At 41.9% G+C, this 24,976-nt stretch overlaps 3 protein-coding genes across 14 annotated transcripts in view; 2 read left to right on the top strand and 1 right to left on the bottom strand.

The window, feature by feature from the left end:
- Positions 1–18,235, top strand: part of NSD3 (nuclear receptor binding SET domain protein 3) — a 112,950-nt gene extending 94,715 nt beyond the window's left edge. For 5 of the 8 annotated variants that reach the window (XM_054656650.2, XM_001170799.7, XM_519713.8 and 2 more), the window contains 5 exons: positions 6,345–6,461; positions 8,252–8,393; positions 9,521–9,627; positions 11,431–11,635; positions 12,056–18,235. In XM_054656650.2, the coding sequence (XP_054512625.1) occupies positions 6,345–6,461; positions 8,252–8,393; positions 9,521–9,627; positions 11,431–11,635; positions 12,056–12,297 (813 nt within the window). In that variant the 3' untranslated portion in view covers positions 12,298–18,235. The remainder of the gene's footprint in view (positions 1–6,344; positions 6,462–8,251; positions 8,394–9,520; positions 9,628–11,430; positions 11,636–12,055) is intronic. The other 3 variants (XM_054656651.2, XM_003311673.6, XM_009455197.5) reach the window with 1 other exon arrangement.
- PLPP5 (phospholipid phosphatase 5) lies at positions 18,230–24,837 on the top strand. 4 transcript variants are annotated; one of them, XM_519712.9, is made up of 7 exons: positions 18,230–18,809; positions 18,945–19,053; positions 19,493–19,583; positions 19,994–20,057; positions 20,567–20,691; positions 21,650–21,820; positions 23,361–24,837. In XM_519712.9, the coding sequence occupies exons 1-7, from the start codon at positions 18,589–18,591 to the stop codon at positions 23,519–23,521; spliced, it is 942 nt and encodes a 313-aa protein (XP_519712.3). In that variant the 5' UTR covers positions 18,230–18,588; the 3' UTR covers positions 23,522–24,837. The 4 variants fall into 4 exon arrangements, with proteins under 4 accessions (XP_519712.3, XP_001170536.2, XP_024200888.1 ...); XM_001170536.7 differs by having other exon boundaries at positions 23,016–24,837; XM_024345120.3 differs by having other exon boundaries at positions 18,945–19,140.
- The window catches only part of DDHD2 (DDHD domain containing 2), a 36,522-nt gene continuing 31,691 nt past the window's right edge, over positions 20,146–24,976 (bottom strand). For both annotated transcript variants that reach the window (XM_016959346.4, XM_063817021.1), the window contains one exon: positions 20,146–20,341. The gene's annotated coding sequence lies outside the window, so the exon portion shown is untranslated. The remainder of the gene's footprint in view (positions 20,342–24,976) is intronic.

Here is a 24,976-nt window from a genome sequence, read left to right as displayed (position 1 = left end):
CTGGGATTATAAGCATGAGCCACTGTGTCCAACCTAAAATTACTCTTGACATTTTTCTACCTTTTAAAAAAAATCAGCCGGGCACAGTGGTCACAGCCGAGGTCAGGAGATCGAGACCATCCTGGCTAACATGGTGAAACCCCGTCTCTACTAAAAATACAAAAAATTAGCCGGGCGTGGTAGCGGGCACCTGTAGTCCCAGCTACTCGGGAGGCTGAGGCAGGAGAATCGCTTGAACCCTGGAGGTGGAGGTTGCAGTGAGTTGAGATCGCGCCACCGCACTCTAGCCTGGGTGACAGAGCGAGACTCCATCTCAAAAAAAAAAAAAATCAAGTTTGTAATTTTAAAATGCCATCTAATGTAGTAAAGTCATAGAATACAATCAATACAATACAAAAAAGATAGCAGAGTGAAATTCTTCTTTCATCCCTTCAATTCTTCATCTCCTCATCAGAGATAACCATTGTTCATAGTTTGATAGGTAGCCTTTTATAACGTTTTCTATATAGTTATAAACATATATAATAATACATTTTTAAGGGTTTTCTAAACATAAGTATCAGACATTTTCTTCCCATTCACACACGATATCATAAATACATTTGTGGCAGTACATATAGATTTTACTTCATTCTTTTTAACAGTCTTATTTTAGTCATAGTAAAATGTACCATATTTAACCTATTTCCCAATAAGTAAATAAATAACCTATTTCCCCAATAAATAAATAATTTAACCTATTCCCAATAAATAAATAGATACATAAATATTTTTAAATTCCATAATGAATGTTCTTTGTCATCCACCTTTGTGCATCTATTTCTGTAGGTCAGATTGCTCGAAGTGAAATTCAGTTATTCGGTACACGTGTATTAAGCTGCTTCCTATGTGGCAGGTATTATTCTTGGCACTTGGAAAACAATAGTGAACAAGACACATGAAACCCTTACCTTAGTGGATCTGCTTGAGGAGACAGATAGTAAACATGTCGAGTGCCATTAACTGCTGTGAAAAAGAATAAAGCTGGAAAAGGGGCTAGCTGGTGACAGGGATTGCCCTTTTCAATTGATTGGCTCAGGGAGACCTGAGGAGGCGCCATTTGCCGTGTGTGTAGTAGAAAGCCATGAAGGTGTGTGCAGGAGAAGAGCATGTCAGACTGGAGGCAGGCAGCTGTAAAGGCTGCAGTGTGCTCCAGGAACAGCAGGGAAGTTCTGTGCCTGGGGAGGAGCCACAGGAGAGGAAAGAGAGGAGCTGCGGTGAGAAGGTCAGCCACCGGCTAGATAGGATGGTGCCTTACTGGCCATATCGGCCATGGGATGGGGAACATCTGGAGGATTTTACTAGGGAGTGACTTGATCTGATTTGGTGTATTAGTTTTCTATTGCCACACACAAATGTTACCACAAAGTTAGGAAATTAAGACATAACACACATTTTATTATCTCACAGTTAATATGGGTCAGGAGTCTAGGCAATCCTTAACTGGGTCCTCTACTGAGGACCTCACCAGGTAGCAATCAAGGTGCCGACTGGGGCTGGGTTCTCCTCTGTGGCTTGACTAGGGAAGGATCTGCTTCCCTGCTTGCACAGTTGTTGGCAGAACTCCGTTCTCTAGCTATAGGGCTGAGAGACTCCAGTTGTTTTTGTTTTGGGGTGTGTGTGTGTGTGTTTGTTTGTTATGTGGTTGGCCAGGAGCTGCTTTCAGCTTCTAGAGGCTGCCCACGGTTCCTTGCCACATGGGATTTCCAGCATGGCCACTTGCTTCCTTACAGCCAGCAGGGGTGAGACACTACAGGAAGATGGACACTGAAGTCTTATGTCATAAACTCACATAAGCACCCCGTCACCCATGCCATATTCTGTTGGTTAGAAGCTAATCACAGGTCCTGCTCACATGCAACAAGGGGAGGAGGCGACACAATGGCATGAACACCAGCAAGCAGGCATCACAGGGGCCACCTTGAGAGTCTGTCTGCCACACTTGGGTTTTGAAAGGATAACTGTGGCTGTGGTATGGAGAACATATGATAAGGAGGAAAGAGCGATAAAGGGAGACCATTAGAGTCGCCCAGGAGAAAGACAATGGTAACGTGGAATCACTGGGGTTGTAGTTGAGCCAGGAGGGAAGTGGTTGGATTTCTGACATTTTGAAGGTAGAGCCAACAGGATTTGCTGATGTATTGGATATGTGGACTGGGCTGCTTGGTCAAAGGCCAACCACATCTAAAATGTCATTGTATAATGCAAAATGTTTTATATTACTTTAGTGCTATGCATATCATATATACAATTTTTTGCCTATGATTTCACTGGAGTTTATGGGGCCATCCTGAAATCCATCCACTTTAATATTGTGTTAACACCTTTTAATAGTAGTTGCACTTATTCTGAAATGTGTTGTAAGATAACTTATTAAACAATCTTGATTTTCCTGCTCTTTAGCTAGCACTTGAGGGTTTGCTGATGTAAGACAATTGGTCTTTTACAAAATAGCTAGAAATATACAATCACTGAAAAGTGTAATAATCACAGAGACATTATAGCAACATGAAAAAGATATTCGGGGTATTTACAGGAAAGAAGTCCAATATGAAATGGAATGTACACAGTCAGTCCCCTTCTTTCTCCACAGAACAGATTCCTGAAAATGTGTGCCAAACTAGGAACTTCTTGTTATGAAGTTGTTTCTTTCTCAGAAAAACTTTTAAGGTATTAAATATTGACTGACAGCCTCTTTGCTGTGGTCTATTTTAAGGTATTAAATATTGAGTGACAGCCTCTTTGCTGTGGTCTATTTTAAGGTATTAAATATTGACTGACAGCCTCTTTGCTGCGGTCTTTCAGGACAGATCTGTAGCATTTTTTAAGTTAATGAATTTGTTACCATTTTTTTTCACAGTTGAATTCATAGTTAATGGTTTTTAAGTCTAGTCAGCATCTCTTTGAGGCTAAAGATCTGTCTCAGGACATCTGAAATATTTCCATCTTTATTACAGTGGTATCAAGTTTATGAGACTTGCTCTCATATTTGATATCAGCACTTAATTTTTCTGTATTTACTCATTTTCATAGACTAACAAGTATAAACCATAATAAATCATGATCAAGCTTTTAAAGTCACAAAACTATTTCTTCAAATGAAATCTTACCTTGAATCCCAGTGTGTGAAAAAAGAAGTAGTAGAGCTGATTTGGTTGAAATTCTCCTCTATGGGTTTCCACTAAAGAAAATTTGCCCTAGGCTGGGCGGAGTGGCTCACACCTGTAATCCTAGCACTTTTGGAGGTTGAGGCAGGTGGATCATTTGAGGTTACGAGTTCGAGACCAGCCTGACCAACATCGTGAAACCCCATCTCTACTAAAAATATAAAATTAGCTGGGTGTGGTGATGCACGCCTGTAATCCCACTACTTGGGAGGCTGAGGCAGGAGAATCTCTTGAATCCGGGAGGCGGAGGTTGCAGTGGGCCAAGATCACGCCATTGCACTCCAGCCTGGGCAACAAGAGTGAAACTCCGTCTCAAAACAGAAAATTTGCCCTAACATCATTAAGTATAGTAACAGTATGTGGCAATGCAGCCAAGATGGCAATACAATCTGCTACCCTTTGATATCATATCATATTGCAAAATGTTGTTCATCAGCTGATAACAAAGTCCAAACTGGATACAGGAAAAGCCATTTGAGGCTGACAGTGTATATAATAGAAAAATGTGCAGAACAGTCCCATGTCCTTTGTGAGAAAGGACTGGAAGGAAAAAGTGAAGGAAATTAACTGTTTATGGTGCTGCAGTTACAGATGAATTTTGGTTTGTTTTTTTTTCCTTGAAACAGCCTTGCCCTGTCACCCAGGTTGGAGTGCAGTGGTACAGTCACAGCTCGCTGCAGCCTTGAACTCTCGGGCTCAAGTGATCCTCCTGCCTCAGCATCCTGAGTAGTGGGGACCACAGCCATGCACCACCGCACCTGGCTGATGCTTTTTATTTTTTGTAGAGATGAGGTTTCACTGTGTTGCCCAGGCTGATCTCAAACTCCTGGCTCAAGCAGTCCTCCTGCCTCAGCCTCCCAAAGTGCTAGGATTACAGCATGAGCCACCACACCTGGCCTGTTTTTCTAACTGAATTCCATATCATAGCTTATACAGTAGATAAAAACAGGAGAGAGAAAAAGCGAGTGGTCACCTTTGGTAGTGACTGCTCCGCAGCTGAAGCATATGTAGCTCCGTGAAGCAGACCGGTGCTTCTCGCTGAGCTCACTCACCACATGCCACCAAAGGAAGAGGCAGGGAGGTTAGGGCCCTTCTAGTTTAACCATTCATTTCTTTTCCCTTATTATAATCTATTTTTATCAATAGAAAAGGTTAAATGTTTTAAAGACCATTGGCTTATGTTCCTAATGACTTTCCACAATCAGAAAACGTGATGCAGTACTTCTTTCTCTTCAGATAGGGACTACCAACAGTTCTGTGATACTAAGAGCTATGAGAAGGGCTAGTGGAAATTTGTAGGGTGGGGGGTGGGAGGGAGAATGGGGAGAATGGGACAGAAATCTGATAAAATAAGCCAATACCTTTTTGTTTTTCAAGACATTTATTTTCCTCTAAAATATATTAGTAAGATTGGTAAGTCCTTATAGAGAATGTTGACCTAGATTGAATGAGCAGTGCTTTTGAGGTGAAAAGGTTAATGATTATGTAATTATAAACACAAAATGTTGAATGTACAATATTTGCTCTTATTTTAAAAGGAGCTTATCACTGTATGCCTTTTAGAACAGCTTAAATAATAAATAGTGGCAATACCAGATGCAGACAGGACGTGGAGAAAGTGGATCTCATGAACTGCTGGTGGGAACATAACGACGGTACAGCAACTCTGGACAATAGTTTGGCAGTTTCCTTAATAAGGAAACATACACTCACCATATGGTGCAGCAGACACACTCCTGGCCATTTATCCAGGAAAATGAAAATCTATGTCCACACGAAAACTTTCACCAGAATGTTCATAGCAGCTTTATTTGTAAAGCCAAAATCTGGAAACAATCCAAATGTTCTTCCATGGGTGAATGGCTAAACAAATGGCAGAAACACTACTCAGAGATTTAAAAAGAACAACCTGTTGATATACTCAGCACCTTGGGTAGATCTCAAGAGAATCTGCCTGATTTTTTTCTTTAAAGCCAATCTCAAAAGGTTCTGTACTATATCATTCCATTATAAAACATTCCTTTTTTTGTTTTTTTGGTTTTTTGAGACAGAGTCTTGCCTTGCTCTGTCACCCAGGCTGGAGTGCAGTGGCGCGATCTCGGCCCTCTGCAGCCTCTACCTCCTGGGTTTCAGCGATTCTCCAGCCTCAGCCTCCTGAGTAGCTGGGATTACAGGCATGTGCCACCACGCCTGACCAATTTTTGTATTCTTAGTAGAGACAGTGTTTCACCATGTTGGCCAGGCTGGTCTCGGACGCCTGACCTCAGGTGATCCACCCGCCTTGGCCTCCCAAAGTGCTGGGATTACAGGCGTGAGCCACGGCGACCAGCCAAAACATTCTTGAAATGACAAAATTCTAGAGATGGAGAGCAGGTGAGTGACTGCCAGGGGTTAGGATGAGATGAGTGGAGGAAGGGTGTGATTATAAAGGAGTGAGTATCACAAGGAATCTCTGTGGTGAGGCACCAGCTCTGTATCTTGATTGCAGTGGTGATTACATGATCCTACGCCTGCTAAAACCGCATAGAATTATATACACACACAAATGTATGCATGTAAAATTGGTAAAATCTGAATAAAGTCTGGATTATACCAATGTCGGTTTTCTGGTTTTGATATTGTACTGTAGTTATGTCAGATGTTACCACTGGGGGAAACTTGAGTGAATGTTCCCAAGATTTCCCATGTACTATTTTTGCCACTTCCTCTGAATGTCAGTAATTACTTGAAAAGAAGCTTAAAAACAAAAACAGAGCTCACTTGTTTCAGATTCAGATCTCTTCCAGGTCTCACCCCGAAACCTGCATAGCCACCAACTAGTAAAAGTCTGTTATAATATAGCTTCAAAGGTTAGAGTTAGCTTTATCCCCAGATCCCAGCAATGCACCACATGTTGTCACTTGGACTATAAAAATAGTATTGTCAGCAAGAAAAGGCAAGCAGATTGTCACCTTCTGAGGCACTTATACCAGAAAAATAATGCCACCTGAATGCCTATGAATAAATAACCATTTCTTTCTAGGGTTGAAGTTATATTTTCAGGGTTCTCTTTAATTATTTTGGGTTATACATGTGTCATTAAGCAATGCTTTATATAATACACTGATTTTAACTTACATATTGCACATTTATCTCCAGGGTGAATTTGTAAATGAATACGTCGGTGAATTAATTGATGAAGAAGAATGCAGATTGCGAATCAAGCGAGCCCACGAGAACAGTGTAACTAATTTTTATATGTTAACTGTTACCAAGGTAAAATTGCTTTTTTTTTTTGTAAGAAAAAGGGATTTGTTTTTGTTTTTGTTTCATAGTCTTAATTTGAACTCAGTTTCTTTTAATTTGATTTTTCTTCAGGCAGAGCATAATGATTTGCAGTAGCTAGTGTGCTGCCTACTATAATGTGCCAATTATACCAGAGTAAAAAATGAATGATACTGAAGCTTTGCACGTCATGTAAGACAGCACTGTGAGTGAAAATAAAACCAGGAGCAGGGTTAGCATATCTGGATTTTAGTCTGAGCTCTTTGTCAAAAAAGTCCTGGGCCTCAGTTTCTTTATTACTGAAGGAGAGAATCAACTCTGTGATTCTAAGTTATAAACCACCGTTATTAAAGTTCTACTGTAGCCAAAACTCCAAATTGTTCTGTATATTAAAACTTTTCGGCAGGGCATGGTGGCTCACACCTGTAATCCCAATACTTTGGGAGGCTGAGGAGGGCAGATCACATGAGCCCAGGAGTTTGAGACCAGCCTGTGCAACATAGGAAGACCCTGTCTCTACAAAAAATAAAAATAAAGTTAGCCAGGTGTGGTGGCACATTTCTGTGGTCCCAGCTCCTCAGGAGGCCGAGGCAGGAGGATCACTTGAGCCCAGGAGGTCAAGGCTGCAGTGAACTGTGATCACACCACTGCATTCCTGCTTGGGCAATGGAGCAAGACCCTGTCTCAAAAAAAAAAAAAAAAAAAAAGAAAAGAATGAGCGCTGTCATAAGAAAAATGACAGTAAAGCTGCTAGTTTAATCTCTGCAGTTGTAAGACCTATTTGATACACAGTACATCCATTATCTCAGTTAATTTTTTTGTCAGTTCTCTGATTTACAGAGGACAAGAAGCTGATGTCCAGCCATGATAAGTGATTTGTTGACTATTTTGTTACACTTTTAAGAACCAAGACTAGTACCCATATTTCCTATGTTCTAGGCTATCATATCTCTATAACTGAGATTCAGAATATCATTAAAGTAAGAAATGGAGCTTAAAAGTATTTTAACTGATACGTCATTGTTTGAAAGTTGTACAACTTTCATAAACATATTTCATAAACATCAGTTAAAATGTCGTTCTTTATGATTGCTGGGATCTGGCTCCTGCAACCCTATCCTCCCTGCCAGTGGCCCCTTCAGCCACCATGACAGCACTTGAGAGGCTCAGTTCTGTGGAGCTTATCCAGATTATTAGAGTTCAAATTCAGGAAACCTGAAAATTCAGCTTTTCAATGTATTGTGAACTTTAAGTAAAAACAGAGCAAATAGATAAGCACTGGAGAATATATCCTACACAGTAGTCCTTCCATCAGACAGATCTCCAAGTTTTGTTTCTCATTTTTCTTTCTTCTTTCTGGCCTAAGCTCTCATGTATCCCCTCCTATACTAGTTTTGCTTCCTGCTTCGAGCAGAAAAGGAGGGCTGACAGCAAAACAACAGAGCAGTTATCAGAACTTTGAGATCTCTAATCAGAAAATACCATTCCTAAACCTCTGGCCCACTAATCTTCTAAATAGCATTATTCCATGGTCTATTTGTTTCTAGAAGCAAACTTAAAAAGCAACTAAATCCCACTTTATCCTAATTACTTTGACTTGAAGGTCATCAAATAAAGGAGAGAACTTAGTAAATTACCCAGGCAGCCTCACATTTCCTGATCTGTCAGTTGTCAAACACCAGTTGGTAGCAAAATGCTGCTGCCTGTGATCCTTGACTGAGTTGGATGTTTCTGGGAGAGACTTAATTTATGTAAAAGGTACTTTTCTTTTCTTTCTGAAGGACCGTATAATTGATGCTGGCCCAAAAGGAAATTATTCTCGCTTCATGAACCACAGTTGTAATCCCAACTGTGAAACACAAAAGTGGACAGTGAATGGAGATGTTCGAGTGGGACTATTTGCTCTCTGTGATATTCCTGCAGGTAAAAAAGTGACTCGTTCCCCATGCTTTCCTCCCTAGGAAGAAAGAATATCCTATAGAGCTAGGACATGGTTCTTCAAGGCTTGATGCCCAAGAACTTATTTAAATAAGAGGAAGGTTATATTTAGAAAACGTATTCAAATAAAAGGAAGGTTATATTTAGAATTGAGTGTTAGCTGCCAGTGAGAGGTAAAAATCTATAACCTCAAAAGGGAATTTAGTGAGAACTTTTATGTAAGAGCGGGTCTGACAGGATTCTGTGTCCGCAGTCCTGCTGAATGAATTCTCCAAGTTAGCTGCTGTCCATAGAGTGTAACCAGATGTTTTAGCTGTTGTTTTCTTTTTAAAACATATTAACAGTAATGAGCTTGTGTTAACAGCAGCTGGTTCCTTAGTTGCTGGGATCTTTTGTTGTTGTTTTCACTTTGAAAGATCATTCTGTTTCAAATTAGACATAAAAGCCTCTGAAGCCAAAGCTGTTTTCATTTTTCCTTACCTATCCAGCATCTGAACAATAAAACTTGGTTTCTCCTTTGTTTAGTTTGTAGAAAAATTGGTGAGAAGAGAAATGTTACAGCTAAAACAGATTTAAACTGTGTTTCTAGAACTCATTGTGGATTGTTTAAGCCCAGCTAGAAGAAAGCTTAGGAGGCCCTAGTTTGAGTCCCTGGATCTTTGGTGTATGCAGTAAACCTTCATTTTGGATCTTTATTTGATCATAATATAAGGCAGTAATTACTGGAAATAGTATTGTTACAATTCCATGGTCATATTGTTCATTTAGAAACTAGTGTGAGTTAGCTATAGAAAAGAAGGCTGAACTGGAACCTAGTCTCCTGAGCATAGATTGCAGATTCTTAGACCCTATCACTTTGGTTTCAACCACTGCTGTGAAAAGGACATGACTTCTTTTGAGGATGTGTAGTTTTGCTGTCATTGTTCCTGGGTGGGGATGTTTTTCTCCTTTTCTTTTTTTACCATCACTGTTATCAATGAGGTAGAACACTGGCAAGGGAAACGCCTTCATGCCAAAATGATGTCTCTTTTTTTCATTAGGGGAGTGTGCCTGTGAGAGCTTTTCTCTTCCCCATGACTCGAGTTTGAATAATTATTTCTCCTGTGTTTCAGGGATGGAGTTAACATTTAATTATAACCTAGATTGTCTGGGCAACGGCAGAACGGAGTGCCACTGTGGGGCAGATAACTGCAGTGGTTTTCTAGGAGTGCGGCCAAAGGTCAGTCTTGCAGGGGAGCGCCCCCAGTCAACAGGCGATAAGGAGTAGGGCTGTTAAGAAGTCTGTTTGGCCGGGCACGGTGGCTCATGCCTGTAATCCCAGCACTTTGGGAGGCCAAGGCGGGCAGATCACGAGGTCAGGAGATCGAGACCATCCTGGCTAACACAGTGAAACCCCATCTCTACTAAAAATACAAAAAATTAGCTGGGCGTGGTGGTGGGTGCCTGTAGTCCCAGCTACTCGGGAGGCTGAGGCAGGAGAATGGCGTGAACCCGGGATGCGGAGCTTGCAGTGAGCCAAGATCGCACCACTGCACTCCAGCCTGGGTGACAGTGCGAGACTCTATCTCAAAAAAAAAAAAAAAGAAGTCTGTTTGTGTGTTTGTGACCATCTCAGGAACCTGCTGGCAGTTGGGCACCTGGGTTAGTTTGTGGGTCATCAGCTGGGCTTATCGAACATTTAGACTGTGACTTTCCAAGGAAGCTTGTTTCAGTAAGGTCTGTTAGGTTCTGAGAATGTATTTCATTTCAGATTGAATATGAAATTAGCAAAAAGCTAATTTAAAACTTTTTAAAAACCCACAAAATACTAAAGGCCACTGAATTATACACTTTAAAATGGTGAATTATGTGGTATGTGAATTATATCTCAATGAAAAAAATTAACAGGTTGTCTAAAAGTTGCTTGGATTTACCACTACCCTTGCAATTAAAAATAAAAAGCACCTGGCTGGGCGTGGTGGCTCACGCCTGTAATCCCAGCACTTTGGGAGGCCGAGGCTGGTGGATCACAAGGTCAGGAGTTTTAAGACCAGCCTGACCAACATGGTGAAACCCCATCTCTACTAAAAATACAAAAATTAGCTGGGCGTGGTGGCACGCACCTGTAATCTCAGCTACTCAGGAAGCTGAGGCAGAAGAATCGCTTGAAACTGGGAGGCAGAGGTTGCAGTGAGCCAAGGTCGCGCCATTGCACTTCAACATGGGCGACAGAGCGAGACTCCATCTCGAAAAACTAAATAAATAAAAATAATAAAAAGCACCCTATTCAAAAGTCAGTGAAGGCCAGGCGCAGTGGCTCATGCCTGTAATCCTAGCTCTTTGGGAGGCCAAGGCAGGCGGATTGCCTGAGCTCAGGAGTTCAAGACCAGCCTGGGCAACACAGTGAAACCCCGTCTCTACTAAAATACAAAACATTAGCCATGTGTGGCAGCACGCGCCTGTAGTCCCAGCTACTCGGGGGGCTAAGGCAGGAGAATTGCTTGAACCCAAGAGGTGGAGGTTGCAGTGAGATGAGATCGCCCCACTGCACTCCAGCCTAGTGACAGAGTGAGACTCAGTCTCCAAAAAAAGTCAATGAAAGGCTGAGGCGGAGGATCACTTGAGCCCAGAAGTTTGAGACCAGCCTGGGCAATATAGCAAGACCCTGTCTCTACAAAAAAAATTACAAAAATTAGCCAGGCATGATGGCATGCACATGTAGTCCCAGCTACTTGGGAGGCTGAGACAAGAGGATTGCTTGAGCCCAGGAGGTCGAGGCTGCAGTGAGCCAAGATTGCACCACTGCACTTCAGCCTGGACAACAGAGCGAGAACTCCATCTCAAAAATAAAATAATTTTTAAGTCAGTGAAAACAAAACTTTATTTTTGTTATAGTATTTGTTGCAGCATAAGGCCTCCTGATGTTTTTAGGTAATTGTACAACAGATGAATTTAAATGAATGCAAGGTTGCAGGGTTTTCCTGTGTCCAGCTTCATGCACTGTCTGTGATGTTTGAAACTATGATCCTTTCTTTCCTGCCAGTCGGCATGTGCGTCAACAAATGAAGAGAAGGCAAAAAATGCTAAGTTAAAACAGAAGAGACGAAAGATCAAAACAGAACCAAAGCAGATGCATGAAGATTACTGTTTTCAATGTGGAGATGGTGGAGAGCTGGTCATGTGTGACAAAAAAGACTGTCCCAAAGCATACCACCTCCTATGCCTTAACCTGACTCAGCCACCATATGGTAAGCTGGACCTTCAGGACCCTTTCCCTAATTTGTGTCTTTGCCAACTATGTGTAACTCACAATATATTCCATGCCATGGGATAGGAAATGTTGAATAGAACAAACAATAGCAAAAAATTACGCTGGCAAAAATCTTTCCCCTTACACATTTGGGATACCTTGTGGTTCCTCAAGGATTGGTTTCTTGTATACTGTTCCCATAGGTGGGTAGTTGGTACCTGTGGCGTTGGGTTTTGGCCAGTAGCTCACATCCATCCTAAACTGTACACCCAGATCTATGTTTGGTTGAAATTTGGAGTTGTATTCAGTTGAATTCCATCTCCAATGAGAGAAGAAGGAACCTGGGTTTTTCATGGGTAATCAAGACAGGCACTAACTTGGGCACTTCTCCTTCTTCCTCCCCATCTCCCCGAATTAGGAAAGTGGGAGTGTCCGTGGCATCAGTGCGATGAGTGCAGCAGTGCAGCTGTTTCCTTCTGTGAATTCTGTCCACATTCATTTTGTAAAGATCATGAAAAGGGGGCCCTGGTTCCCTCTGCACTGGAAGGCCGCCTCTGCTGCTCGGAACATGACCCCATGGCTCCTGTGTCACCAGAATACTGGAGCAAGATAAAATGTAAATGGGAATCACAAGATCATGGAGAAGAAGTAAAAGAATAAATGTGTGGTGTCCCCTCCTTTCTATTTAAGTGAAAAAAGCAAATAGATCATGCATTTAAAAAGAAGAGACTGCTACAGTGCATACAGCCTTTGCCATCGGAACTGCCTTATTAAAGCAAAAATGGGAAACCAGTTCATGCAGGCAGAAGCAGTTGGTGGTGTCTGGTTTTTGTTTTGTTTGGTTGGTTTGGGATTCTTTTGTGGAGGGTTAAATTCCCTTGGTCTTTTCTTGCCTTTTATTGTGCTTCAGTGCCATTGCAGCTTGAAAAAGAAATGTTTTTGCTGTTAAAATAAGAACAAAGAGAAAAGTAAGTTTTGTTAATGAGATAAATTTAAAGTCTAAGATGTGTTCCTTGGTTGTATAAAGCAAAAGTAGCCATCATTCCTTTATTTATTTTCATTTTTAGGAATTTCAAGAAGTGTAGTTCAATAGTCTAATCAAGTGTGTGTGTGTTTTAAGTAGGAATCTGAGAAAGCCCTCTAGGAAAGGGTATGATAAGCTTTATATACCTCTTTACTGAGCAGTAGGTAGGCTCACTTCTCTTTCCCTTCAAAATGCTTTTCATAGGCTTAGAGAAGGGCTCTATGGAAGTATTAAATCTGGCCTCTTGAAAACAATGCCTCGGTGGATTTTACCTCTGTGGTCTTAAACAAGGTGGGCTTTGTACTATGGTAACTTTACCTAGAAGGGTATATGGTGTGTTTCCTTGGTGGAAGGAAAAAAAGGAATGGATGTGCTCACTGATTTTTAAAACGTTTTCCATTGACACGGATGGTTTGGGTTTTGGATGAAGTGCGTTTCTGTGGATATGAAGCATAGTTGGAATGGTCACTCCTATTTTCCTGACACTGATTAAGGCAGCTAAAGGGGGATGAAGGCATAAACCAAAATTTGGATCATATAAGCACCATTTTCTGTCCAATTTTATTGTAGACCCTGGTCTTAATTGGAGAGAATTACAGGCATTTTATTTTTTGTCTCTGTTTTCCTCTCCTACTCAAACATTTCTTTTGTCATCTGACCATTCAGTCATGTTTCCTGGTAAAACCACACAAGTGAGTTTGAATTGTATTTGAATAGATCTTTTTGGTTGAGTTCCTAATTTGGGGGGTGAAAGTAGTAGGGGCATCCTCAGGTTACATGTAAAGAATTTCTATTATTATCCAGTACTTCAGATTGTTCCCATTGAGTAAGGGGAAGAACTTCTACTTTTACAGGGTGCATAAGAGCCACACAAACACACTTCATCTTAGGAAGCACTTGGAGAAAACTCCCAAGAAAGTCAGTGTTAGCAAAAATGGTTGACGGTGATGCTTGACTCTTATAGATGCGAGTATACCAAGATGTCTGCTCACCAAACTCACTTGCTTTTAATGCTTAGGAATATGTATATTCCAGTATTCCTTGTATGAAAATAATTAGTAATGTCAGACATTGTTGTAACACTGTACTAAGTAGAAGTCTAGGGTTAGCTTGAATGAATGTTAACTTTCTCTGTGAATTTTGACTGCTTACAATTGCTGGTACCTGGTAGCATTTATTTTCCCTCAAGTACCTAGTAACCTTATGAAGGTAGGGAGGGTAGATGCTCTACCACATTCCTTCAGCTGTATTGAGTGTTCCATTTGCTTATCAATTTAGAGCTCTTCTATGGAAAGAGGGTGAAAATCTGTTTTGTGCCTCTTTTTTTTGTATGTAAATGTGCAATTATACTGGATTTTCTCTTGTAAAAAACACTACAATTCTTTTACTGAAGCTCCTAAACTGCCATTTGCCTGACTCCAGCAATTAATTCTGCGGTGACTCATTGGGCTTCCAGTACTTCTGTTGATTAGATATGGTCCCAAAAGAAAGAGCAAAATGGAAAATGCGATCCATGTCACCAAATATAATTGCTACAAGTAACATGAAATACAGCTCACCAAAACACTAAACTTTGCTCTTGAGCAATTATATAGTTTGATGTCCTTTTAAAAAATAAGAAAAGCTAGGTTTTATCATACTAAAATTTTATTTTGTATATGATGTTTGGTTTTTTAAACTTACTAACATAAGGATTTCCTTTAATATTCCAAATACAGTTCTTGTTGAAACAGTATCCAACATGAAATCTTATCTCCTTGCTTTTAGACTTAGTGCTATTTACTATCTAAAGACTTTTCTATGGTAAGCCAGGGTACATCCTATATACTACAGATACCTTAGGTTTCAGTATTTTTATGCAGCTTCTTCATTGTGTCACATTTTGTTTTCATATCTGTAACAGAGCTCTGCTGAAATTTAAAAAAAATTATGATTAATAGGATTGTTTCACCATTTCAGAAATCAGAGTAGAAAACAAAATAGCTGCCAGGTGCAGTGGCTCACACCTGTAATCCCAGCACTTTGGGAGGCCGAGGTGGGCAGATCATGAGGTCAGGAGTTTGAGACCAGCCTGACCAACATGGTGAAACCCTGTCTCTGCTAAAAATACAAAAAGGAGCCGGGCATGGTGGCACATGCCTGTAGTCCCAGTTTCTCAGGAGGCAGCGGTTGCAGTGAGCCAAGATCACACCACTGCACTCCAGCCTGGGTGACAGAGCGAGACTCCATCTCAAAAAAAAAAAGGTAACCATAGTTCTGAAGTCTTTGGCCATGAATGTTCTTTAATGGTCTAAAAAGCGGTTTTAGTCATGCTGGTGCCAAGGAGTTCTCCTCACACCTCCATAGCGTCAATGTTGACCTATTTTATTTATTTTTAAGTTGCAGATTATAGATGCAGAAAGAGAAAATTGTCCTTTATGTGTGCATGAGTATACATGCACTGTGCCTGTGATACACCAATGAAATATTCCAAAAGACATTGCTCACTCATAGTCTGAAGTTGGTATTTGTTAACTTTTAAATCTATATGTGGTCAGAGTGTAAGTGGCTGGTTTTTACTCTTGTCTAACAATGAAATAACTTAAAGCAGCATGGGCTAATGGTGGTATTTTTTTTAACCACATGTTAATTTGTTGAAGGAAGAAGTGAACATAAGATTTTTGATAATCAGCCTAAAGCTTCAGAAACTGGATCAGTAAGAGCTAAAGATGAAATCCTGGGAAACTTTCCCAGGCACTGTGCAGGGGAGGGAGGGGCTGGACCGCCACTGCTGCGAGGGAAGAATCAGAAGAGCTGCCTGTGGCTGGCTGAGAAGGGCAAGGTGGATGGCTCTTCATTCCTGGAAGGCTGAAGCAGCCAGAGGCAGTGATTCACCTCTTTAATGTCTAATCAGGGAGAGATACAGGAGTGAGGTGGGTTTTATTTTCATTTTTGTTTTAACAAGTTCCCACTCTATCTTAATTCTCAAAAATGATCTGGCCTCATCTATAGAACTGGCTGAGTTGGGGAATCATTTAAAATTTGGAATTTTCTGTACAAGTCAAGAACATATGTGAAAGCTAAAAAAGTAATGGAGGCAGGGGGACTGCTCCCAGCTCCCTTCTGCCATTTACACAAAATATTTGAAAACATGTCTGTAAATAACGTTGTAGAACTGAGATATTGAGTATCTAATCATGTAAAGGACCCTCAGATGGGACAGGCTGTTGGACAACTTTCCTGGTTCATGAAGTGGAATTTCCTTTTCGAGTAGTTTCTTGCATGGTGTATTCCAATAGGTCAAACCCAGACCTACAGTTTGCAAACAGGCCATCTGTAGAGAATACAATCTCTGGACTGCCCAGGACTTGTTGCTTGTCTTTCATTTCATTTTAAATACAAAGCTCTTCCTTTAGCATTCACCTTGAAGTCAAGGTGTTGGCTGCCACATGCCGTGTCCTCTTAACAAGTTAAGAAAACAGTGGCTATGGAGCCCTCACGGCTGGGAAGCTGACATTCTATACTTCCACATGAGAAAAAGGACATTGGAAATTGCTTTATTTCTGGGCAGCGTAGACTAAAGTTACTTTTCACAAGGCTGATGCATCCAGCCACCCCCAGTTGTCCAAGTTGGTGCAGACATGAATTGATGAATGGAAACACTTTCCTTTGGCCTAGGGCCACCTAGAATTGGTCTCTGGTTATTTGTAAAACAAAAAGTAGAACTTGCTTCCATTTTCAGATGGACTAGGGAATACTATAATTAGACAGCTTTGCAATGAATTAACAAATACTGAAAAGTTGGAAATGTGTATATACTGAAATCTCACCAACTTTTACCTGGGGTGGGGTACCAGGAGAAAGGGAACCCCCTTTCTCCTGGTAAAGGGTAAGGGGGGGGATAATGTTTACCACAGGTACGAAATAGTCACTTTAACATTGAGACCTCTGCCTCATTGAATTCAGGTTTTTTAAGTACTTGAAACTCTTCAGATTCTCCTTATTTTAGTTTCTTTTTACATTTATGAAGTAGAAAGCATTGTTTTGTAAACTGTTTTGAAAATAAATAGCCTAGTCTCTTATCCTCTTTAGCGTGGATTAAAGGTGAAGTTCTGCAAATGGGAGAGTGTTCACAGTAGATAGCTCAGATTGATTGAACACATTTGAGGAAGAGACTCCTGCATGAGATACCAGCATTTTTACAAATACTTTTTATGTACGTTCTTTATTTTGTCATTTTGTCAACCCTCTCCCCAAGCACATCTTCTTTCCTTTTACTATGTCTATGTAGGGAAAAAACAAAACAAAAAATTGCACTTACGTTACACTCCCAAAATGTGGGTAATCCGTGTCTTTCAAAAAACATTTCTGTTTTTTGTTTTGGTCAGTCCATTGCATAAGTGACAAGTTTGGGTGCTTGTGGCACGTATGTATGAAGCGGGAGGGGGATGAGAATTGCCTGTCCTTCAGTAGGCTGTAAAAGTAATTTACATGTAAGTAAAAAGGGAAAATAGAATAGATGCCAAAGTCATTTATTCAGTCCTTAGTTTTCTTATGTGGCATTACTGCATCTGCTAGTTAGTGAGAAAGCACCCTCAGCTTTTACTGCTCCCCTCCCTGCCTGCCAACACACTTGATGTGTGCAAACAGCCCTCAAGTATCTGTCAGATGACCTATATAAGGTATTGAATAAGGTATTCTTGTCAGTTTAGAAATGGACTGGATAAAACTTACTTGGTTGTCATTATTTTATCTCATTTGTCCTGTTACATGCCCTATGTTAAGAAAATTATATTGCCACTAATAACCAAGATGCTAAATGAGTATTACAACTGGCTAATATCATTTTTTATATACAAGGGTATGTGTATATTTGGAATTGATATGAGAAACTCATTTGTACCCATTTGAGTGATATTGCACAACAAACACAGATACCTACAGACTCCGTTTTCATTTTCTCGTGTTCTTTATGATAATGATCTTTGTAGATTGGTTATTTCTGTACTTTATCTGTAATAAACTTTGTAGATCCTGTGAACCGTTACTTTGCCTAAATCACTTGAGACTTGAGTCTTTAATAACAAAGCATCAATATTCACTAAAGTCAATCTCTTTTGAGTTTCTGTGACTTGGCTAGAAGCTCTTGACACTAAGGGATTAGTGTTAATTTTCCCTGGGGGTGTTCCACTAGGGCATTACTGTATAATGACTTGATGTTGCCACATAGACTTCAAGATATATAATATTTTGAGGATTTTGTTGATTGGCCTATGTTTTATTGCATAGTGTGAAACGTGTAAAGCTTGGTTAACCTGTATATAGATAGCTTATTGTTGACTAGTTATAGTGTATTTAGGGTTGCCTGTAATATTTAAGCTTCTTTACTGATGTGTGTGCTGGTAGGAACATATAATTTTTGTACATTATATTTACTGAGATGTTGCCTTTTTTATTTTACAAATACTTTGGAATTCCAATGTGTTTTTTGCTTCCGTGAGGATTAATTTGGAAAGGTTTTTAATGACATTCCACTGATTTCAGATTTTGCTTGAGATTGACTTCAATAAATTGTCCTGTATGTTCCAAATTAAATATGTGGGCTTGTTCTTTGCCAATAATTTTTTGCTACAACAAACACTCTGGGCAGGAGGCCATCCTGGGTGGGAGGACTAAATGACACAATCCAGCCAACCTCAGGTAGTGTGGCTTCCTGCAGAATGCGGCTGTGTTGCTAAGGAACGAGGATCTGAGAGCGGGCTGTTTGGTTTTCCATTTAGAGGCGAGGTCCCGGGAGAAGGCTGCTCCCCGCGGTGGTGTGGTTGGGCCGTGGAGACGAGCTGCTGATGGACCGTACGCCGACCTACTCGGCTGGAACTGGGGCGCTGGCTCCCTGCTGAACGCACCAGAGGGCAGCTCCGCTGGCTTTGCGTACCCTTTGCCAGACGATGCCCTCGGCACAGCCCCCAGGCCGTCTTCCTGGGGAGCCGCCGGAGCGCGGGCAACTGGGAGAGGGGGCGGTGCCCAGTTCCCGGCCCGGCCCTCCCCGCGGAGGTGGCCACGTCAGCGCAGCGTCGCTCGGGGCTCGCGGCCGGATGGGGAAGGCGGCGGCGGCGGTGGCCTTTGGGGCCGAAGTGGGCGTGCGGCTCGCGCTGTTCGCGGCCTTCCTGTAAGAAAGATCCACGGCCGGGCCCGGGCGGCCCCGCTTCCCAGGCAGGCGGGCGGCACGGGGCGGCGGGTCGGGCAGTGGGGAAGCGGGGAGGAAGCCAGGCGACCTGCTCTGCGCTTCTTTGTTCCCCTCTAGGGTGACGGAGCTGCTCCCCCCGTTCCAGAGACTCATCCAGCCGGAGGAGATGTGGCTCTACCGGAACCCCTACGTGGAGGCGGAGTATTTCCCCACCAAGCCGATGTTTGTGCGTGGAGAAAGATCGTCTCTCCTCCCTCCCCATGACCGGGCTTCCCGCGGGCACCTGTGCGTTTTCCACCCCGAGACAGCCTTTGTAGGGACCCACTGCCCACTCCGCTGCTGTGCGCTGGGTTCCGCCTCCTAGGGCTCGAGTGTTTGTTTAAGATCCTGATTGATTGATTGATTGAGAGAGGAGGGTGTCCGAGCCTCTTTGGGCTGAGACAACGTTTTCCCGGGCGCTCTGTGCCTCAGCCTGAGGTACCGGGGCCCGAGCCGCACGGGCGCTGCTGTTCACTGGTGGCGCTGCCTGGCGCCCGGTTACGCGCACTCAGAGACCTTATGTTAGCGCCAGTGAGTCCTGCTGTGTCACATCCCTCTTTCCTGTAGGAGCACGAGTGTGGCTTTTTTTTTTATTATTGTTTTTAACCTCTGACATTCTGATTCAGGTTATTGCATTTCTCTCTCCACTGTCTCTGATCTTCCTGGCCAAATTTCTCAAGAAGGCAGACACAAGAGACAGCAGACAAGCCTGCCTGGGTGAGCGCTAGCCCTTTCTGGCCGGTTTCTTCGTGCTGGGAACCTAGGAGGTCGTTGTGGGATTCAGCCACGGTGAGCCTGTGTGGAGGCCACTGAGTTCTGCATTCCTAAAGGAACTCTATCCCCGCGGGAGAGGAAAATAGCACTGCAGGGACTTGGTTACGCAGGCTACACCGCAGGCAGCCCTGTGCCTAAATGCACTGGGTTATTTGTACCTCAGAAATGTCTTTGGCCTAGTACAAAAGTTCTCGGCTACAAAAGAGTGATCACTGAGGACCCTAATTATTTTTGTGCCCAGGCCTGGTTGGATTCTATCCATCTCAGAAACAGCACGGCTGCTCTCATAACGAGGCCATGACCATACCTTTCCTCCTAGACAGATCCTTTTAACTAATGGCTTTGCTTTGCAGCTGCCAGCCTTGCCCTGGCTCTGAATGGCGTCTTTACCAACACAATAAAACTGATCGTAGGGAGGTAAGTGACAACAGCTAACCACCCCAGCATCTGCCTCAGCCCTTACCCACCAGAACAGAGAGGTTAATGGTGTCCACCACACGTCTTTCTCATTCTTTTCTCCTTTATCTTCACTCTGATTTTTCTTTTGTCATTCAACGCTTACTCCCTTCCCCATACCTCAGTCCTCCAGGTGACACCTGGGCTCTTTTCTGCCTGAACAGCATTTCCCACCAACGGCCACAGCAGTCGGTCAGTGTCCTCTTGAGCACCTCCTGAAGCTGCAGTGTCATTTGCTGTTTGCCCTAAAAAGTAATCATGTGCTGGAGTGGGCGTTTTTCCCCTAATTTAAATGCTGACCTTGAAAGTAAGGCTTTTCTCTTAGTGTGGTGACTATACTAATCCAGTTACCTTATTTTGCCTGGGGCACTATTTGACCAATAATTAACAGGATTATTAATGTCTGCTACAACTGAAAAATAATTTCTGGAGTTAATGACTTACGTTCCAACCATGCTGCTTTCTTCCAGGCCACGCCCAGATTTCTTCTACCGCTGCTTCCCTGATGGGCTAGCCCATTCTGACTTGATGTGTACAGGGGATAAGGACGTGGTGAATGAGGGCCGAAAGAGCTTCCCCAGTGGACATTCTTCCTGTATGAATATCATATGGACTCTACCCTATGCTTGTTTTCACATCATTGAATTTAACCTAGAAATCTAGTAGGGATGGGAAAATCTGACTACTCTTGTTTCTACAATTTGGAAAATCCCCCCTTCTTTAGTAACTCCACAGTTTAACAAGTCTGAGCCTTGACTATTTGGGTAAATATTACAGAACAGAAAGGTAGTTTACCTTCATGAGATTTACACATTTAATTGTTATATTATTTGCCTAGATCCTGCAATCTTGTACTAGCAGTAAAAATAACCTTTAACGAAGAGTTTCTATGTGTCAGGTACTTTGAAGCATTTTCATTTCTTACCTAATTATAGCTCACAATAATCCAATGAGGTGGGGACTATTGTATTTATGAGTCCCATTTATAGATGAGGAAACTAAAGCATCAACAAGTTAATACATATAGCTAGTATACCGAAAACTATACTCAGATAAAACATTAACTTTGGGGCACTAAGTCCTTCATTTTTCTTTTTGTTTCCCTTTCCTTCACAATGACTTACACTATAAGTATACACAAAAAAGGATTAAAACACCCTCATGGCCAGGTGTGGTGGCTCATACCTGTAATCCCAGCAATTGGGAGGCCAAGGCACGCAGGTCACTTGAGGCCAGGAGTTCAAGACCAGGCTAGCCAACATGGTGAAATCCCAACTCTACTAAAAATAAAAAAATTAGCTGGGCATGGTGGCACACACATGGAGTCCCAGCTACTCGGGAGGCTAAGGCAGGAGAATCGCTTGAACCCGGGTGGTGGAGGTTGCAGTGAGCCGAGATGGTGCCACTGCACTCCAGCCTGGGCGACAGAGCAAGACTCTGTCTCAAAAAATAAATAAATAAAAACATACTCATGCTTCCTAGCCTCCTATGTGGGGATGAATGAGGTAGCTTCCTTTAAAAGACAAACCACTTAAAAGTTTTTCTTGTTCCAGTTGCATTTGCTGGTCTGGCCTTTGCGTCCTTCTACCTGGCAGGGAAGTTACACTGCTTCACACCACAAGGCCGTGGGAAATCTTGGAGGTTCTGTGCCTTTCTGTCACCTCTACTTTTTGCAGCTGTGATTGCACTGTCCCGCACATGTGACTACAAGCATCACTGGCAAGGTAAGCAAAGTACTCAGGCCATGGAAGCTTGCATATTTCACTCATTTTATTCCTAGCACCTAGCACAGAGGAGATGCTTACTAAATATCTGCTGAATGAACAAATTAATGAGTATGGATGGTCTGGGTTCTGTACTAAGAATATACATTTAAAATTATAGGAAAGATAAGACAAAAAGAGTTTACCAAAGATAAACATCCTAATTTTTCCATTATTTGAAGCATTGTAAGTTCAAGTTAAACTGCATCTACAGGAAATTTAAAACCTCAAAGTTCAATTTACTCTCTTAAAAATCAGGTTCATTGTCATAGGACTTTTGTTCAAAAACATAAGTAAAATTCAAGAAAACATAAAATTATAATTAAACCAAACAAATTTAAGCTGAATGCTATAGTAAGTAAAATATCCAAATTACAGAACACCTGGCTTGGCGCAGTGGCTCACACCTCAGCACTTTGGGAGGCTGAGGCAGGCGGATCACCTGTAGTCAGGAATTCGAGACCAGCCTGGCCAACATATTGAAACCCCGTCTCTACTAAAAATACAAAAATTGAGGCCAGGTGCAGTGGCTCATGCCTGTAATCCCAGCACTTTGGGAAGGTGAGGTACGTGGATCACCTGAGGTCAGGAGTTGAAGACCAGCCTGACCAACAGTGAAACGCTATCTCTACTAAAAATACAAAATCGGCTGGGCATGGTGGCACACGCCTTTAATCCCAGCTACTTGGGAGGCTGAGGCAGGAGAATGGCTTGAACCTGACACAATTCCAAAAAAAATGCTGGAAGTATTGCCCACAGGTCCTCAGGAACCCTATTTTAAATTTTTAAATAAACTAGTTTTTTGCAAAGAGAAGCAACTCTTTTTTTTTTTTTTTTTTTTTTGAGACAGTCTAGCTCTGCGCCCAGGCTGGAGTGCAGTGGCACCATCTCGGCTCACTGCAACCTCCACCTCCTGGGTTCAAGCAAGTCTCCTGCCTCAGCCTCCTGAGTATCTGGGATTACAGGCACACGCCACCACGCCCGGCTAATTTTTGTATTTTTAGTAGAGACAGGGTTTCACTTGTTGGTCAGGCTGGTCTCAATCTCCTGACCTCGGGATCCATCTGCCTGGTCCTCCCAAAGTGCTGGGATTACAGGCGTGAGTCACCGTGCCCGGCGAGAAGCAACTCTTAAAATACTTTATTCCTTCCTCTAGGACCCTTTAAATGGTGAAAATGGGCAGATGAATAGCAATAAGTGGACCTTTGTTACTCTTCTGAGTTAGAAAAATTCTAATTTAGTACACTCTGAACAAAGCTTATTATACTTACTTAAGATGTGTTTTGATTTGGTGTTCAGAAAGCAACCTGACAATGATAATACTGTAACTATGATAAAATTGAGAATAAAAAGATTTTATTTAGAAACCATAAGTCTGGAATTGAGGTTATTTTAGCCCCACAGTAGAGTATCCTGGAGGGCCAGGTCCTCTATGCTATGTGTATGTAATAGGATTTAGGAGCCTAATATTAAGAGAAGACCTTGTTTCCACTCTCTTCAGATGTACTAGTTGGATCCATGATTGGAATGACATTTGCCTATGTCTGCTATCGGCAGTATTATCCTCCTCTGACTGATGCAGAATGCCATAAACCATTTCAAGACAAACTTGTACTTTCCACTGCACAGAAGCCTGGGGATTCTTATTGTTTTGATATTTAAAAATTGAATCTGGCTGGGCATGGTGGCTCATGCCTGTAATCCCAACACTTTGGGAGGCCGAGGAGGGTGGATCACCTGAGGTCAGGACCAGCCTGGCCAACATGGTGAACCCTGTCTCTACTAAAAATACAAAAATTAGCCAGGAGTTGTGTGCCGTAATCCCAGCTACCTGGGAGGCTGAGGTAGGAGAATTGCTTGAACCTGGGAGCTGGAGGTTCCAGTGAGCCGAGATCGCACCACTGCACTCCAAGCCTAGGCAACAGAGTGAGACCCTGTCTCAAAAAAAAAAAAAATTGAATCTATCTCAATAGAGAACAGGTGAACTAGCCCTCCTAACCGGACCATGCACAAGACAAGAAATTCTGGCCTTTTTTTTCCCCTTCCAAGGTGCAAGTGAGGACATAAGCCACACTGTATTCTGCCTCCAAATGATTACACACTTTTGCCCCTGCTCATCTATCTTGAGGAGTTACGGTTCTTTTCCACTACTGTATGCCACATGTTCTAGTAAAAGGATCTTTCAAAGGTGTCCAACACCTTATGAATCTGGTCTATCAGATTAATATCTGAAGATCTACAGTGTTTTTACATTTAATTTAAATGCCATTCTTAGAAGGATCTTGTCACAAAGAAGCCTTTACATAGCCCCACCTTGTCTCAGAAGCTAGAGTTCATTATCAAAACTTCATTTCCATTTCATATAGCTCAAAATCTTAAAATCTAGGGCATGGCCAACTAAATTACTTTGATTCTGTTTACCTTCTCTGATGACAATTCCATCAAGCCTTAAATAGGAAAATGTCGAATCTAGGGTAATTTATCACTTTTGTGTGCATCTTATCTGAGTCCAGCCATCTGGTACTGCTGTGCATTTTGAACACCGTGGGCATAAACAATTTGTTGAATTACTAAGTGAAAACAATAATAAAGAAGAAAATGGTCAGGAGTGTGGTTTCAGCACTACTAACAGATGACTGTTTCTACCTCATTTGACCATAACTGTGCTTGTGAGCTTCTTTCCTTCCATTCATGACTGAAGATCTGCTCAAATGCACCAACACTGCCAAGTGACTAAGGCAGAAAAGAAAAATGACAGGTATCGTCATCTGAAGGAAAGATGAATCTTTTTCTGCCCCTTCTTCACAATGGAATATAAGGAACAATTATGGGATGTCATCAGAATGGATGCCATAGGACCTACAGCTCCCTTTCTCTTTATTGTGATTATACTTTAAATATGACGTTGTCTTTTATGTGTATCTTCCTATATTTTCAATGTATCTTTTTCCTTCAGTAAACCTGATATTCAAATAAAATGGTAAATGTGTGTGCTTTTTTAAATATTTAAAGTACATTAAGGGGCTGGAACTTTAGTAAAGCAAAACATTGAATTCCCCATCCGCCCTAAGTGATTCAACTGCTGTTATCTATAGTACTGGCTAATATTTATAAATA

Source organism: Pan troglodytes, chromosome 7, assembly GCF_028858775.2.
Source record: "Pan troglodytes isolate AG18354 chromosome 7, NHGRI_mPanTro3-v2.0_pri, whole genome shotgun sequence".
NCBI classification, from domain to species: Eukaryota; Metazoa; Chordata; class Mammalia; order Primates; family Hominidae; genus Pan; species Pan troglodytes.
This window is presented reverse-complemented; position numbering and strand designations above follow the sequence as displayed.